Source organism: Siniperca chuatsi, linkage group LG20, assembly GCF_020085105.1.
Source record: "Siniperca chuatsi isolate FFG_IHB_CAS linkage group LG20, ASM2008510v1, whole genome shotgun sequence".
Lineage (NCBI taxonomy): Eukaryota > Metazoa > Chordata > Actinopteri > Centrarchiformes > Sinipercidae > Siniperca > Siniperca chuatsi.
Window position 1 is genome coordinate 5,607,451 of NC_058061.1, and position 15,594 is coordinate 5,623,044.

The 15,594-nt window shown below is 39.0% G+C and overlaps 1 protein-coding gene across 1 annotated transcript in view; it reads right to left on the reverse strand.

Annotated features, from left to right (window-relative positions):
- Positions 1 to 1,335: 1,335 nt before the first annotated feature.
- Positions 1,336 to 15,594, reverse strand: part of LOC122867839 (dickkopf-related protein 3-like) — a 29,007-nt gene continuing 14,748 nt past the window's right edge. The window contains exons 3-7 of the mRNA XM_044179121.1: positions 15,405 to 15,477; positions 3,478 to 3,575; positions 2,967 to 3,141; positions 2,661 to 2,862; positions 1,336 to 1,667 (exon numbers count right to left, since the gene is read on the reverse strand). Coding sequence (XP_044035056.1) covers positions 1,607 to 1,667; positions 2,661 to 2,862; positions 2,967 to 3,141; positions 3,478 to 3,558 — 519 coding nt within the window. The 5' untranslated portion in view covers positions 3,559 to 3,575; positions 15,405 to 15,477 and the 3' untranslated portion in view covers positions 1,336 to 1,606. The remainder of the gene's footprint in view (positions 1,668 to 2,660; positions 2,863 to 2,966; positions 3,142 to 3,477; positions 3,576 to 15,404; positions 15,478 to 15,594) is intronic.

Consider the following 15,594-nt stretch of genomic DNA (forward strand, 5'->3'; position numbering starts at 1 on the left):
AAGTCACCCAGCAAATGAAGGGGCAAACTGCAGACGATTAGCATCTGAATGGCGCAACAGGGGAATTTGTAAGGGGTAGTCCGAGGAAGATACCAATCTAAGAACGGGCCAGGGGACAGCTAGCGTTACAGCATCTGGTGATGCTAACAATCGGGAGCCGCAAGACTCCCATGTTATGTAACCATAGCCTGCGATCCAAGAAACGTGCTCAGTGTGCTCAGAGGGAGAGGAGTCTGTGTGCATGTGTCTGTACGGTCCACTTTAAGCTTTAAAGTGATACTGCATCCAAAAGCTATCTTTTGAGTATGAAACATTTACTGCATCTAAACTTGAAAGGTGTCTGTAAAAGGTTTGTTGTTGCTCCTTCTTGCAATACATGAGGCCATAGTCAGCTTTAGTGATGTTAGATTAGCGAACGAATCATTCTTTTGGAACGACTCTTAAAAAGGAACGAGCTAACTCATTGACATGCAGAAGTAAATCCAAAATCCTACTTCTGTATGGTGTGTGCAGTTGTGCATAAGAGCCAGGCTAACTTCCGACTCATTCGTTCTGCACAAGTTCGTATTAAAAAATACAGAACCAAAAGAGTCGTTCATAAGTTGGTTCGCTAGTGGCAGGTGAAAGAAATGAACCAGGTTACTTAAAAGAACCGGTCTTCTCATCACTTGTCAGCTTTGATCAAATTCGGCAATCAATGGATTCTGATGACAAAAGTATCAGAACTTCTCAAATCAGTCCTGCAGTGTAATTTCCTTCTCCATTGTCGATGTATGGTTAATATGTTCCATACGTTTTGTGTGGGGCCAAATGTTTTGATGGAGTAGTACAGCCATTCTTCGAGGGGAAAGCAATATTATGACTTCTTTCTCATTATATTCTTAAAATCATTACTTAATTTTCATGATATTATGTTTTTCTTAAAATCGTGACTTAATAACACTAAATCTTTTTTTCTCAAAGTTTTACGACTTTATTTTCGAAATCTCCTTTTCCTTATTTTTAGTATAATTTTCAAGTTTTACAATTCATCAGAGTAACATGGGGTTAAAGGCATACTCCATCCAAAATTCACCTTTTGATTTTGAAATACTCACCCACTGTAGACAGAGGAAAAAGTTCTGTTTTAACAAAATGCTTTACAGTTCATTTGAGTTTACTGTGTGCATAACCAGTCCAACATATGAAACATACCCTGTATATTCACCACAAGAGAGCAGCAAAACCTTACGTAACCATACATTATCTTGTTTATGTGTATTTATTATTGCTTATGAATGATCTTGGCAGCTTTAAAATGAAGTGATAGAAGTAAATTAAATTTTTGAACAAATTACAGAATAGTTGCTTTTGGAAAAAAAAAAATTTTATTCATTAAATTGAAGGGGAACAGACATTTATACATATAATCAAAGATCAATAAATGCATGAGGAAGATACTGTATGAGACTCCATGGCATTGCTGAGCCCAGCTACATACAGTAGTGCTTTTGTCAAAATATACAAAATGAAACAATAAAAAAAACATCCTTGCTTTAAAAGTTTTTTATGTACAATCATATACAATATATTTACATAATAAATAGCTTTAATGTAGAGGCTGACATCAAGGTTTGGGCACTTGGCAGGTCCAACTTGTTCGTTCTGGCTGGTAAATTAAATCTCTCCTGAAAGACAAACAAACTGAGGTTAGGCCATGTAAACATGCCATTTATTATCAAAACTAACAAATACATTAAACATTTTGAAGCATATTTTAAAAACATGTTCCTGAGAGTTATTACAAGTTGTACTCCTTTGTCATGTTGGATGAAAGGAAAACAACCCTTGCATAGATGGAATATCTATTATATACTGCAAATTGCGCAAACATACAAATTAAACTTGTAATATGTGTCATATATAACAGCTATTTGTTTTACATCTTTCATTATACCAGGACTAGTGGCATGGCTACATTTACCAAAACTTTGTTGTTGGGCCCCTATTGACACCCCTCCACCACCTCACGCTCTTCATGCCTTGTGTACCTCCAAGTTACCGTCATGTACAGCACACGGGGACCCAGAAACTAACCAAGTTTTCTGTGTGTCAGTTAGTTTAGTTTGATTAAACACAACCATGACTGATTACCCCTCACCCCCATTAAGTTTGTTAGCATAAAAATCAACATAGTTGACTGTTTTATACAAACAGGAAATTATAAAATCCATGTGCCAATGCATGTCAAATAAAACTGCGAGTTTGGAATGTCACTGCCAGTTAAACTTCACAAATAGACATCAAAATGTTTTTCCCACAGATTTAATTGCTATTTTTTTGGCTTTCTGAGCTGTCCCTTGAGCTGTTTTATCAACATCCATAATTTGTTTTAATTTTTTCCAGCTGTGAGTAGCGCCTCCATTCCTTTGCACTGCATTGTGGGACAGTAGTGTACAACAAGAGAACACTCTATAAATCAAGGGTTTTTAAGTATGCATGGTGAGGACTGTTTTGAGTATACTTTGCCAGTATGAACACACTACATACATAAAACCTGCTTACATTTAGAATGTAGTATGGATTTGGGACACAGCTTAACTCTTAAAACTACTTTAAGCCACACCCTTGTGGTATTTTGAGTAGATAATTTTAGATGAAAATGTGTTTGCTGTACTTACTCTCTCCGGTGTGATGCACTGTGTTCACGACACAGTAGCCCCTCGTCACATGTACAAATCTGGTTTATGCTAAATGCCAGGCCACCATCAGGAACATAGCAGCTCTCACCGTGGCTCAGACGTCTCTTGCACACCTGTTCACCGTGGTGTCGAGCGCAGCACATGGATGCCCCGCAATCCCTGTCAACCTTACATCTGGCACCTGGATGAAGGAAACGCTGATTATTTCAGGTCCAGTCGTATTGAATCTCCAAACTGACAAAGACACTCTTTTATGTTTTAATGTGTTTGCTGTCGCACTCTTACCCTCTTGTCCGTTGGGAATGCTGCGGTGGCACTTCCCAAACATGCAGCTGAGTCCGCGTACACACTGGGCATCCCTCCGACAGTAGTGGCCCTCCCCTCGTAGAGGAACACAAAGACCAAAGTGACGATCACAGGAGAAGCCCCGCCCACAGGCCCTGTCATGGTCGCACACAGCCTGGAAAAAAAGAGGGGGAAATATTCAAACTTTACAAAGACTTTCGATAAAACTTGGCCCAAATTTAAGTCTTGCGTTGTTTCTAAAAAAACCTGGACATGAAGTTATGTAAAGACAAATTTGTCTTGTGCTTTTGCAAAAGCACGTTTTTCACATAAGTAGGAAGAAGTGACACTGATTTGGGGTATAACTATTTTCTCAAAACATTTTCTGAGCTTAAGAAGAAATATTTTACCACACAAACACAGAACTGTCTTTTTGCTCTGGAAGATTAAATAAAGGCTTGAATTAATTCAAGAGAAGCATTATATTCATGCATAGTATCCAGTATCTTACCATGGTTGCTTTGGCTACAGGAGCGCTTTCTCTAAGTGCCTTTGCTCCTTCTTTGGGAGGGCTGTGAGGCATGTTGAGCATCCAGGCCCATATACGAGCTTCGGCCCAGGAGAAGCAGAGACACAGGCAGAGCACCCACAGATTTCCCAACATTTCCACCAACCACAAAAAACAAATCAATAAAAATAAGAACAAGAGAGACTGAAAATGATTAACTGAAGTCAGGGTGACTCAAAGAGAAAGAAAAGATGAGTCACTTGTGCATGACTCCACACCAAATAAAAATCCAAAGCTTAAAAGACTGAGTAAATGTGTAGAAAGTCAGGACTGCAGGGATCCATGCAGTGGCAGTGGCTGTCTCCTCTTCTAGCATGACTTTTATAGGTCACGAGGGATTGACTTCCCCCCACTAGGCTGTTTGTCCAAGCAACAGGGTAGGAGGAGACAATTAGTTGTTAATGGATTATCTAAATTGCCCGGGTCACCCCCCGCAGCCAAAAAATAGTGGCAAAATGACCAGTCATGGAGCAGGGAGAAAGAAAGGAAAGAGGGGAGATGGGGCCGGGAGGGGATGGATGGACGTGATGGGCTGACAACAGCTTCACACAATAGAGCCAAGACAAGCACCACCTCTGTGGTTATCTCTGCCAGACAAACAAATGAGGAGGACAAGGGCAGACAAACGCATGACACGTTTCACTACTCACTGAGTGACAGGTAAAGCCACTGTGGGTCCTGGCCCCCAAACACTTGGCAAACACTCCTGGCCCCGACCTCGGCTGCCCTGTTGCCCCCTACCCTATCCACTTCAGACCCCATGCTGAGAGCAATTTGCAGAAGTGCACCCTGCAGACGACCCCATGATCTCATTAAATGTAATTACCATCAGCCGTTAGTTCTCAGGGGGAGAAGGGGAGTGAGTGGAGGGAGACACATTTTCACATTTCAGATTTAGCCTGTTAAGATCTGGTGATTATTTGAAGTTAAGGGTTTGGTGATATGCCTTCAGTTTAGCTTGAAAATAAGACAAAGAAACAGAAAAAAAGAACATACTGCTCTAGTGAAATACTTTTCTTGGAGTAAAAGTTAAAGTTGTTTCTCAAATTGCAAGGTTGACAGTAACAACATGTTTCAGTCATGAGGGGTTTCTTTTATAATGTGTATACCCTTCTTCATGTCTGAATTTCATCTGCTATATCGTTCAGCTTTTTCATGAAGTAGCTGTAATTTATAGCATCCTTCACAGCTGTGCTTTTACCTGAAAAGAGTAAGGGGGCAGTAAGGTACCGGTGAGAAGATTGAAAACAAATCAGGACTGCCTGGCCGGTTTGAGTCATAAATCCATGAGTTTGAAGGCTTATCAGACACCAAAACGCAGCACAGAGGTTTACAATACTATGAGACAGGATTTTAGTCCTTATCACAGGGGAAATCATTCTGTCCTTGCATTATAAAGAAATCTACCAGGAAAGTGCATTTTAATGTATTTGATGCAGTGCATTCAACGCAGTACATTGCCAAGTTTCACTTTTTTGCCAGACTTTTTTGCTGGAGCCCTCTGCATTGGCAGTGTGTCATCGCAGTGGTCTCATTGAAATGAAGGAGGGGGCTGCGTTTTTTCACCACCTGCCAGTCTACCTAACAGCTATATTTTGTCCCTACCACAAATCCAAGTTTAACATTGGGATACATGCTACATGAATTGTGTTCATATTTCTGTCAAATAGATGCAAATGTTGTCACACCATCAACTCTGATCAGCAAAGCAAAGTACAAGCACCACTGCTACCCTGCCTCAGCAACAACTTCTTACTAAAGAACCAGCTAAAAACCATGTTTTTATTATTAATGAAGTATTGATTCAGGCAGGTACAGTATCATATGCTCATAATACACCATGTTGGGCAAAATAAATTTCGAGAACAAAATATAAACTTCAGATGGAGGTTGGAAAAGTTCCAGAAGTTTACCAGTTCACTGACCATGAGTGTTGTCAAGCACTGATCCTGTCTGAAAATATAAGAATCCTTCTCTGTGCTCGCTATTCCTTAGACGTCTGTTCAAACCAGTTTAGGCCAAACATTATCCACAAGAACCCAAGTACTGACTTAAGTGTGAAACAATACAGTCTTTGTAATAACTGAATTTCAATCAATTTTAGCATCCCTCATGTCTGTATTTTGGTGACAGAATAGCCAATTGATAGCAGTAGCCAATAGATTACAGAAATGAGCATATGTCTTCTCCTCTCCCCCACAACTGCTACTGAACTGCTGTTGAGCAGCAATCACACATTATCCTTTCTCTTCCCTAAGCAGTTGCTTAGAACTGATTCCACATTTTTACTCATAACATGCATGACACTTCATAACATGGTCAGGCCCTTTTATACTTTGGAGAGTTGCTGTGCCCTTTGACCCCAGGGAAGAAACCCAGGTGTTCAGACTTCTGGCTATTTCAGGGTCAAAGCTGAAAACTAAGGTGGCACCCAGCATTGACATTACAAAGTAATCTATCAGGAATGTGTCCTTGCACGTTGTGATTTATTGGCCATGATGTTGCATAATTGTTCATATTATAGTTTGTTTGTACACCTTGTGTCAGTGTTTTATATGCTGTCTTGTCTTTTATTCTCTCTTTCTCTTGACTTCCTTTGGTGAAGCACTTTGGAACAACTGTTTTGAAAAGTGCTATATAAACAAGATTGTCTCGCTTGCGTAAATGAGATTAAAACTTACTTAATAAACTAAAGCAAGCAGCTTTAAAAAGCATTTGCAAATTTTAATTAACTATAAGACTTTTGATATGAATCAACATGAGTGAACTGCATACTAACAGCATCTAGCGCCCAGAATATTTCGTCTCCTATGGCCACTCCAAGACTCCGTGAGCTCTGCATACACTCGTCTCTTTCAGATGGGATCACAAGCCTCCAGGCTACCATTAGATCCGGCACCTTGCTCAATGGTGTTTATCAAGTAATGGTGATCACACTGGAGGTGTGATGCGTCTTATGATCCAACTAAGACTGTACAATGTAGAGGAACTGTATTGTAAGTAATCATAGCTTCTGTGTTAACTCAACCTGTATGAATAGCTTTACCCAACATTAGCATTCATCATTTCATTAGCATTCAGGATTTTCATTCAGACTTACAGTAGATGCCTGGATAATTGTTAGTAATTTACATATTCTTAGTGGCAGACAGCACAGATTGGTTACGTAGATATCTCAGCTCCAGGTAGTTAAGTCTGGCTAACACAGACTAATGACATAATTGGTAGGCACAATAGCAGCAACTGGATAAATTAGCAACATGTAAATAAGTATTGTATCGTGATTATGCAACCATTTAAGCAGTTTAATTAATCTAAGTCCATGTGTATTGAGCACTTTAATTAATGAATGGAAAAATATTGGGATGCAAAAAATGTATGACATGCCGATGTTTTGTAACTTATAAGCCGACAATTTGAAGTTGGTCACTTACAGATAAATTCTCCTCCTTTCCTATTGAGGCGTTTTGGATTTTGTGTTTTGTAGCATAAGAATTACAACGCAAACTAGAGCTCCCACTCCCTTTCCTTATCACGCTCCTCCAAGCACGTATTCTTGTTCTACATCCGTACTTACAGCAAGATATCCCCCCTTTTATTTACCCAATGCCAACAGCAGATAACTGTCTCCAAACACTCCTTAACATGCTCCCCCAGTGTTAATGACTCTGCTAATGACGTTCGTAATGAATGTGCTCACTGTCACAATCAACATTGATGTGGGTCTTGCAATTAGGGACTAACAAAAACAACGGGCAGGGTGATGTTTGTCCATTGTAATGGACCTTGACCCCCCATAGGGAGCTCTCAATGGTGGAGGGCATGAGGAGTCTGCCTTCCCACCACCAAAAAAACATGTTAAGTGTAGGAACGGATGGACGATTGGTAATGAGTCCCACAGAGTGAATGCGTATTCAGGGCATTGGAGAACAATGAGGTAAATGTAGTTTCTTCAGAATTCAATATGTAGCTTCAGTATTGCTTTGCTAAAAAACACAGTCTGGGTTTTATTTTTCTGAGGTAGAAGACACCGAGTTCTCAAGCTAATGAATAATTATAGATATAGGGGAGGACAAAGGTATTATAAGAAAGTTGTGTTTTGTTGATTGAACTATTTGTTCTTCTATTATGTGCCAGTATGTTTCTTTGAAGAAGAGGGAACTCTGTTAATGCACACTGAAAGCAGTGAGTAGATGTTGTTCGAGTGGAAATCATTGTGAAGTTTGTCAGAGGTCATTTGGGGATGTTCGGTGGTGGTGACAGAGGTAGAATAAAAAGCTTTACAATTTACAGGGAGGTACAGAGATAGCTGTAGAGTCTGACAGAAGTAAGGGCTAAATATAATCTATTATTAAAATAATCAATCAGTATCAATATGTTTATACTAACAATGGATCAAGAGCTTTAAGGGCCCAGTATACTTCATCAGAACTGTTTGTCGGATGGTTGAATAGTTTCGGAAACCCCCTCACACAACACCTTTCCAAAGTCGGATTGGGGGGGCTGTGTCCGACCATTTCTGTAACTTTCCGAAATAGACGATCCGACATTCACACCGTGTTTGGGCAGTTGTGCGGAAGTGAGAGAGGAGCCAGGCCTTGACCTTCTCTCTCCTCTCTCTTCTTGTCTTTGTTTTGGTTTTACGCCCTGAAGCTTTATTTTACTTTTTGATCTGGTCTCACTGCTCTTGTATACTAGCTGCACAGCACCAAACAGCAGACAGACAAAATTAGCGACTAGCTGGTGAACTTACTGTTAAGGAGCAAGATATTTTTCTCTGGAGTTGTTCACGACCAAACCCGAGCCAAAAGGAAAGTGAATATTGGACTTGTTTATTAGACATTCCTTAGGTGGCCAGAAACACAACTCCAAATTAATGATATTGTTGCTGCTTGTCTGCTGGACGTGTACAGTGGCAACTGTTCACAAACAAGTTCACCATAACAACTTTATAAGATGGCAATATGTCAATGTTGTGTTTACAGCTGGTTCCACGGCCCACAAATGATCACAAATAGTTGTTTTTAAATATTAAAACAAAAGGCCATGATAGCAGCTCTGTGGGCTATAATGCTTATTGTTAAGAAAACCAAATTGTGAGATGGATTAAAGTTGAGGTCCTTACTGATCCCTGGCTGTTGTGGGGAATAATGTAAATGTAAAGATGGTAGTCATTATCATGCTAACATGCTCACAATGACAATGTTAACATGCTAATGTTTCTATGGTCACCATCTTAGTTTAGCATGTTTGCATGCAAAGATTTACTAATCTGCACTAAACACAAAGTACAGCTGAGCCTGATGGGAATGTCATTAGTTTTGCCTATGCTTACTCAAAATCCTTAATGGATAAATTGACATTTTGACTCGATAATGGTGCTACATAAAAAGTCAGGGGATCAATCATAAAAGTTATTACAATTCATCTTCAGGGGAACATGAAAGCTTCTACCAAATTTCATGCCAATCCATCCATTAGTTGTTGAAACATTTCACTCTGGATCAAAGTGGCGACCCGACCGACCGACCGACCAACCCACGGACAGAGATTGCCACAGAGCCATGCCTTTATAGGAGCTATGATGGATGATGCATTTAACAAATTTAAAGTTAAAACAAATCAAAAGTAAGGGAACTTTAATTTGAAATGGTGTTTAATTAATATTGCTGCAACTGGGAACAAAACAGACACAGTTCGAAGTCAGCAAGGTATTTGGTATGGGGTGAGTATTACTATTTGAATCACTGTATATAAATGCATTACAACCATCCAACAAGCAGGCCTGATGGAGTATACTGGCACCTTAAAGCTGGGGTAGGTAACGTTGGAGAAACTAGCAAGAGACAGCTAGATTTTGAAAGTATTCAACCGAAAAAAACACTCCCCCCAAAACACATTTTCATGGGCAATGAAGAGTGCGTGCAAGTGGGCAGGTAGACAGGCAGGTAGGCCAGCCAATCGTTTCATTCTTATTACAGGCCTGTGACAGTCACAGATACCAGAATATTGTAGTTTTTTCCCCAGAGCATTTTATTTATTGATTTCTGTCGGAATGTAAAGAGAATTTCAACAAATATAACAAAAAATGCTTCTGAAATACATTACCAACCCTAGTTTTAATGCCCAAAGTGCAAGCACACAGAGTTCTGACATTTACTTCCAGCCCTAACTCTAAATTGGAGTCACATTTTAAACAAGGTGCTAGAATTGCCTCAGAGCCATTTCTCAGCGTTAGTGGGCAGACATTCTACAGCTTCCACAGACAGGGCTGAGCTTTTATATCACTCCTCATGAAGTTAAGTGAGGGGTGAAATGAAGCCAGTAAATGTTAACACAAACAAAACTTTGCCATTGCAAGTTGAATATTATACCCTGACTTAAATCTGTCTTACTTTTTACTTTAAAGTAATTTAAAGTAGAAGAAGAAGTAGAGATATACTCGTGTGTCTGGAAAAGGCTTGTAGGCTCAATCTAACCAGGGCCAGTTTTACAAAAAAATTGTTTACTTAAACTTGCTATTTGAAAGGGTTTCAGGACAAACCAAACATCAATGTGGTCCTTTAATGACAAGTACAATTTGTACTTAAAAACTTTTTTGAGCAACATTTGCAAAAAAACAAACAATAACACCTTTGAATGACGGAATAATGTACTGCATTTATAAACCTTTTTCAGACTTACAGCTTAAAGAAAACTGGATAACTTCTCTTGGTTACTTTGTTATCACAGTCACTGCAACTGTGAACAGAGTTGAGCTCCCATACACCATCTCTCTGGAATGATGAAGTAATGTCTACTCTAGTCATTAACTGTGTATTGTCTTAAAAGTGAGGTATCTTTATTGTTGAGACAGATGTTAACAGATGTTAACTCAAAGTTAACTAAAGTTAATGACACTTATGTTCATTGTCAGGTTCTTTGTAATTTAGTCATTGCTGCTTTAAATATCTAAAGATTTGGCAGATGTTTTTTTCTTTTAAAAAAATATGGTAAAACTGTTTCTTTGCAGAATTTTAATGCAGAAACAGTGAAAAAAGTAAAAGAATGACTTACAACAAAGGTCTTGAATTTTAATCATTTTGGATTGGAAGAGTATACCGTGTGTCCAGCCCAGACATTCACCAGGAAACCAATACATGTAATGGCTTGTCAGTTTCCAATAATGGTAATAAGCCTGCCTTGTTGACTCATAACCAACTCCACATCTGTGCTTTATGATTATTTAGACACGGTGGCAGTAATCCTTTAAAGGGGACCTATTATGCTCATTTCCAGCTCTATATTTTTATTCTGGGACTCCACTAGAGTAGTTTTGCATGATTCAGAGTTTAAAAAAATCCTTATTTATCTTATTCTGGCACCTTTATACAGACCCTCAGTTCATCCTCTGTCTGAAACAAGCCATTTTAGCGCCTGTCTTTTTAAGACCCCCCTCCCTAAAAGCTCACTTTGTTCTGATTGGCCAATTTCCCAGAAGCCTGGAGAAGCTTGTGAGCTGCTGTATCTACTTTTCTTTATACACCCAGTGCTGTGAGCCGCGCACCGCCTCATTGTCTTGCCGGTGTGCTCGACGGCATATGACAGCTACAGTAACTTAGCTTGGAAAATAGCGATATGGGGCACTGAATTGGATGAATTTACTGTTTATCAGACCACAAATATGCCAAGAATAAGTTTGGAAAATCGATAGACACCGCCGGAGTGGAGTGTACAGTAATCAGTGGCCTCGCTGCTTACTGTACAAAAACAGACAACTTTTATAACTTTAGTCACTGATTTTGGTGAAACTGGATCATAATTTATGGAGAAGATATTTTCTGGTTTTCCCTCTGATGTCCTTCGGCTGCTCTGCCTCAACTCTCTGTGATTTACGATCATGTAAGTTTCCTGATGGACAGATAGCTTTAAAGTAACCGTTAACTGCTGCTATTGTAGCTGCCATTAGCTAGTTAGCTCAGTTAGCTGTGCAGCTAGTGGTCTTTTTACCTTAGCTGACTGCCCAGACCTCCAGGAGAGCGGTCCAATAACATAGTCAGACTGAGCGGGTGCATGGGTGCTGTAGGCCCTGTACTTCGGCGTGCTGTGTCTGGAGCAGATAACCATATAAGGACATCATCAGCTCGGCACAAAAGTAGAAAAAAAACATTGGAAACCTAATATTCAGAGCAGTCTGAAGCCTGAGCTTTTTGCTCACAGGGATTACTTTTACAAAAAAGTATGAAAAATAAAGTGTGTGCATTGTTTTGGGTCCATTGACAAAGTCAATGCATTTATCTCATCATTAGATAGAACCTCAAATAAACCAAACCAGTCTTCAGATGTTTGAACTGTATTTCTGGTAAGATTTAAATAATGTACTCTATAAGCTGTTTCCAATTGGAACAATACAGAAGAGTGTGACTCCCTCTATAATGGGAAACAGCCCTGTGTCTTCTTTGTTCCAGGTTTAAAAAAAATAAGGGGGAAAGAAGAAGAGGGCAAGGGGAGGATTTGGAGCAAGGGTCACTGGTGGCCAATATTCACAAATCAGGCCATTCCATTATGATGATTTTAAAATCACAAAAAATGTTATAATGTTATGTTAAATGTTATGTTATTAAAGAAGAACAGCCTGTCAAGTACAAGATTTGAGTAGAAAACAATTTTTTGGGAGGGAATAGCAAGAATCTTTTTCTCTTTTTTTACTCCCCATCTGCCTTTCTTGCCTTTTCATCATGGTTCCTGAGCAACTGGGGAACCCCCTGATACTTGTAGCTGTCCTGGATGGTCCAACCCCAAGAGAATTAGTACTCTGCAGATTGTTGATTTCATCTGACAATATTTTTCCAGTCCGAATTACATCCCAATTCTACAGATGAATCAGCAATGGCAACTTGGGTAATTAGCTTTGTATTGGTTCTATTGTTGTTTTCCTAAACCGCCTATTCTAGCAACATATGGGTGAAAAATTTAAGGACCAACCAACATGAATTGTTTGAGTAAGGCCTCCAACACAGCATCTGTGCTCCTTTTCATAAGATTTTACAAGTCTCTGAGCTCTATTCTCATTTGGTGTTTTGATGATGATGGTGGAGAGCGCTATCTAATACATGGCTCCAAAATCTCCCATAAGTGTTTAAAAATATGGAAAGATGCTAGTCTATTCTAGATACTGTTTATATCAGTGACAGCTACAAGGGTTCGCTTTGACATAAATGGGCATCCGTTTGCAGCCCACATTTTATGAATTTATGAAATACAACTGTATGCGCCAACTGCACGTGTGGGAACACATCTGCCTATGCGGACACCCAATGTAGTATAAACAGAATTGCGTCCGCTTTCAAAGTTCGTGTCTGTTTTGGGATAGACTGTATCAGGGCCTACTCATATACATGCTGACACAAACTCCTGGTTATTAAGAACTAACTTGAAAAAATAACACATATAATAAGAATAACTCATACATAAACAATTCTCTTTGCTTTAGCTTAAAAGGTGTATGTTTTCCCCCAATTTATTACCTCTAAATGCATCCAAGTGTTTAAATTAAAACCATTAAAGCTTCTTACTGTATTGAAGATAGATCTACGCCCCGATTTTGTGACAGTGCCCAATAGCGCCCCTAAATCCCAAAACCTCCTGTTCAGAGTTGATTTTTCACACAGTTCACAGCTGAGTTTCAAAACATCAATACTGAGTCAGGAGGAAATTCTGAGATTTTGGCAAAGCTGTTGGATGTTGTAACAAAATCAGTGAATGTACTTTTAATGAGCTTCTCACATCAATTGGCAAACTAAATAGTCTGGAAAGTAGGGGGTGGGAAAAGTCTAGTCATTTGGAACAATTTTACCGGACTTATAAACCACTCTGAAGTCATTGTGTTTGTGTATTAAAACGAAGGAAAACAACCATTATGTAAGTTTATGAGGAATCACAAAACAGAACCTATTTAGAGCAGCATTCTGCCCTCTGGATGGCTGGTGCATGTTGGATTATGTCCAGTCAGACCCATCAGATCATCTCCATCAAACAGGTTTTTCCAATTGATCACAAATGCACTCATTTATCATATATTTGTCAAGTCTGCAACTTTGTTTTTTCACCATCAAGCTAAACTCATTTGACCTAACAATAAGTATCTCAAGTATCATGAGATTAAATGATATTGTACTACTTTTATATTTGATTTATTGAATTAAGATGACTTTATCTTCTGGTAGCAACAAATTTGTTTTGTTTTTTTGCTTAAATTACATTTAAAGTACAATTAAATTACAGTTTTCTTTATTCAGTTTCACAGAATTTTTTACAGAATCCCACATCCAAGCATCTTTTGTAGTCAACTAGAAGTCAGCCAGCTCCTTCAATTACTATTGTTAAACTTAATTTAAACTCAGACATTGAGTTGCAAGCTATTGTTTGAATTTGTTTTCAGCAACATATTCTTATATTCAGTATTTCAGAATGAGACTCTCCATAAATAAATCAGATTGTGTTAATGTATTTCATATAACAATGTTTAAAAAATCTAAGTGTCTTTGTTATTGTCCTCAGGGTTAACACAAGCTCAAATTAGACTCTTGAATTTACATGTTTAGTCTCTCTCTGAACAAATTCCCACTCAAAAACTCACACTGATGTCAGTCAGCTGAATTTTTGGCTTGGTAATGGTAGAGTGGAGAACCTCATGAGAAAGAAAAAAGCCAAGACACGTGAGGGGAAACAACACCTGCACACACACACACACACACACACACACACACAGAGGAAGCTCAAAAAACAAATAGACAGACATTTAGAAATGCTATATATGAAAGAAAGAAAGGAGAACACACCCCCTCATTATGTAACACCTGGTAGTGTAACTATACTAATCTGTTTGGCATCCTTTTGACCTGTTTTATGTGTGTACATGTACTTTTGTTTATGCATGCACCATGATATATGTGTGTGTGTGTGTGTGTGTGTGTGTGTGTGTGTGTGTGTGTGTGTGTGTGTGTGTGAGTGCATTTAAGTATGACGCTGAGATTTTCTCACCAGTGAGTCTGTGGAGACACATTTTATCATCTTCAACAGCTGTGCAAAAATTTGACAAGGCCTGTTTCATCTACCACATGACAACCTCCCGTCTCCGACCTGTTCACATGCATACAGGATTAATTCCTAGAGAATATCAAGGGTGTTAAAAACACATTTCATAGTTGCTTGGTGTGACTATTAATACTTAATACGCCTACTGATATTTCATCATCCCATCCCACTGGGAGAATCGTAATCAAGAGCATAGCAGCAGCAAGCCACAAATATTAAAGGATAAGGCTTGTTATATTCTATATTTTCCTTATTGTCATCAAATCCCATGAAAAGACCAAAAACAAGAATGAACTGATCCCACTAACATGTGTATCCAAATCTTATTTCTCTGTGACATAAAGCTTCATTGTTGTCCAAAAATGATTCAAAACACATCAATGAGCCACACTGCTGTACTGGGTGACATGTTCCTTCATTACAATGGACACACACACACAATGTAGTTTATTTTGGGTCAATCCCACATACACCGTCCTGCTGCCGGAAACACTCACTAGAGCTCCAAATGAATCCGCGGTTGAAAATAGTCCCCAACAAATGCACTTTTCACTCCTGTTTGAGTATCGACAATACCCAGGCGTATTGGGGAATTACTAAGCCTTTTAAAAAAATAATGAAACTATGTAGGAGCTCCTCAAAAACAGTTAATTGTCTAACCAGTTCATTATACAGTTAAGTGATTCACATGACAAATGCTCAAATTATAAGTACAAGTTTCACTTTTTGATCCTGTCAAGCGGCACACAGAGGAAGACAAAAGGAGAAGAAAAATAAATCCTTTTTGTACTTACCCGTGTCCAGCTGTGTTGGGATCCTGCCGACAATACCAACTTGATGAATAAAGAAACACTCTCTGGTCAGTCTCTGTTGAAATTAATGTATTAATTACAGTACTGAAACAGACTCCACACATCTGAGGCTGCACAGGGTCTGCTTGATAACCCCCTTGTCACTAGCCTAGATACACCCCACAGACTGCCA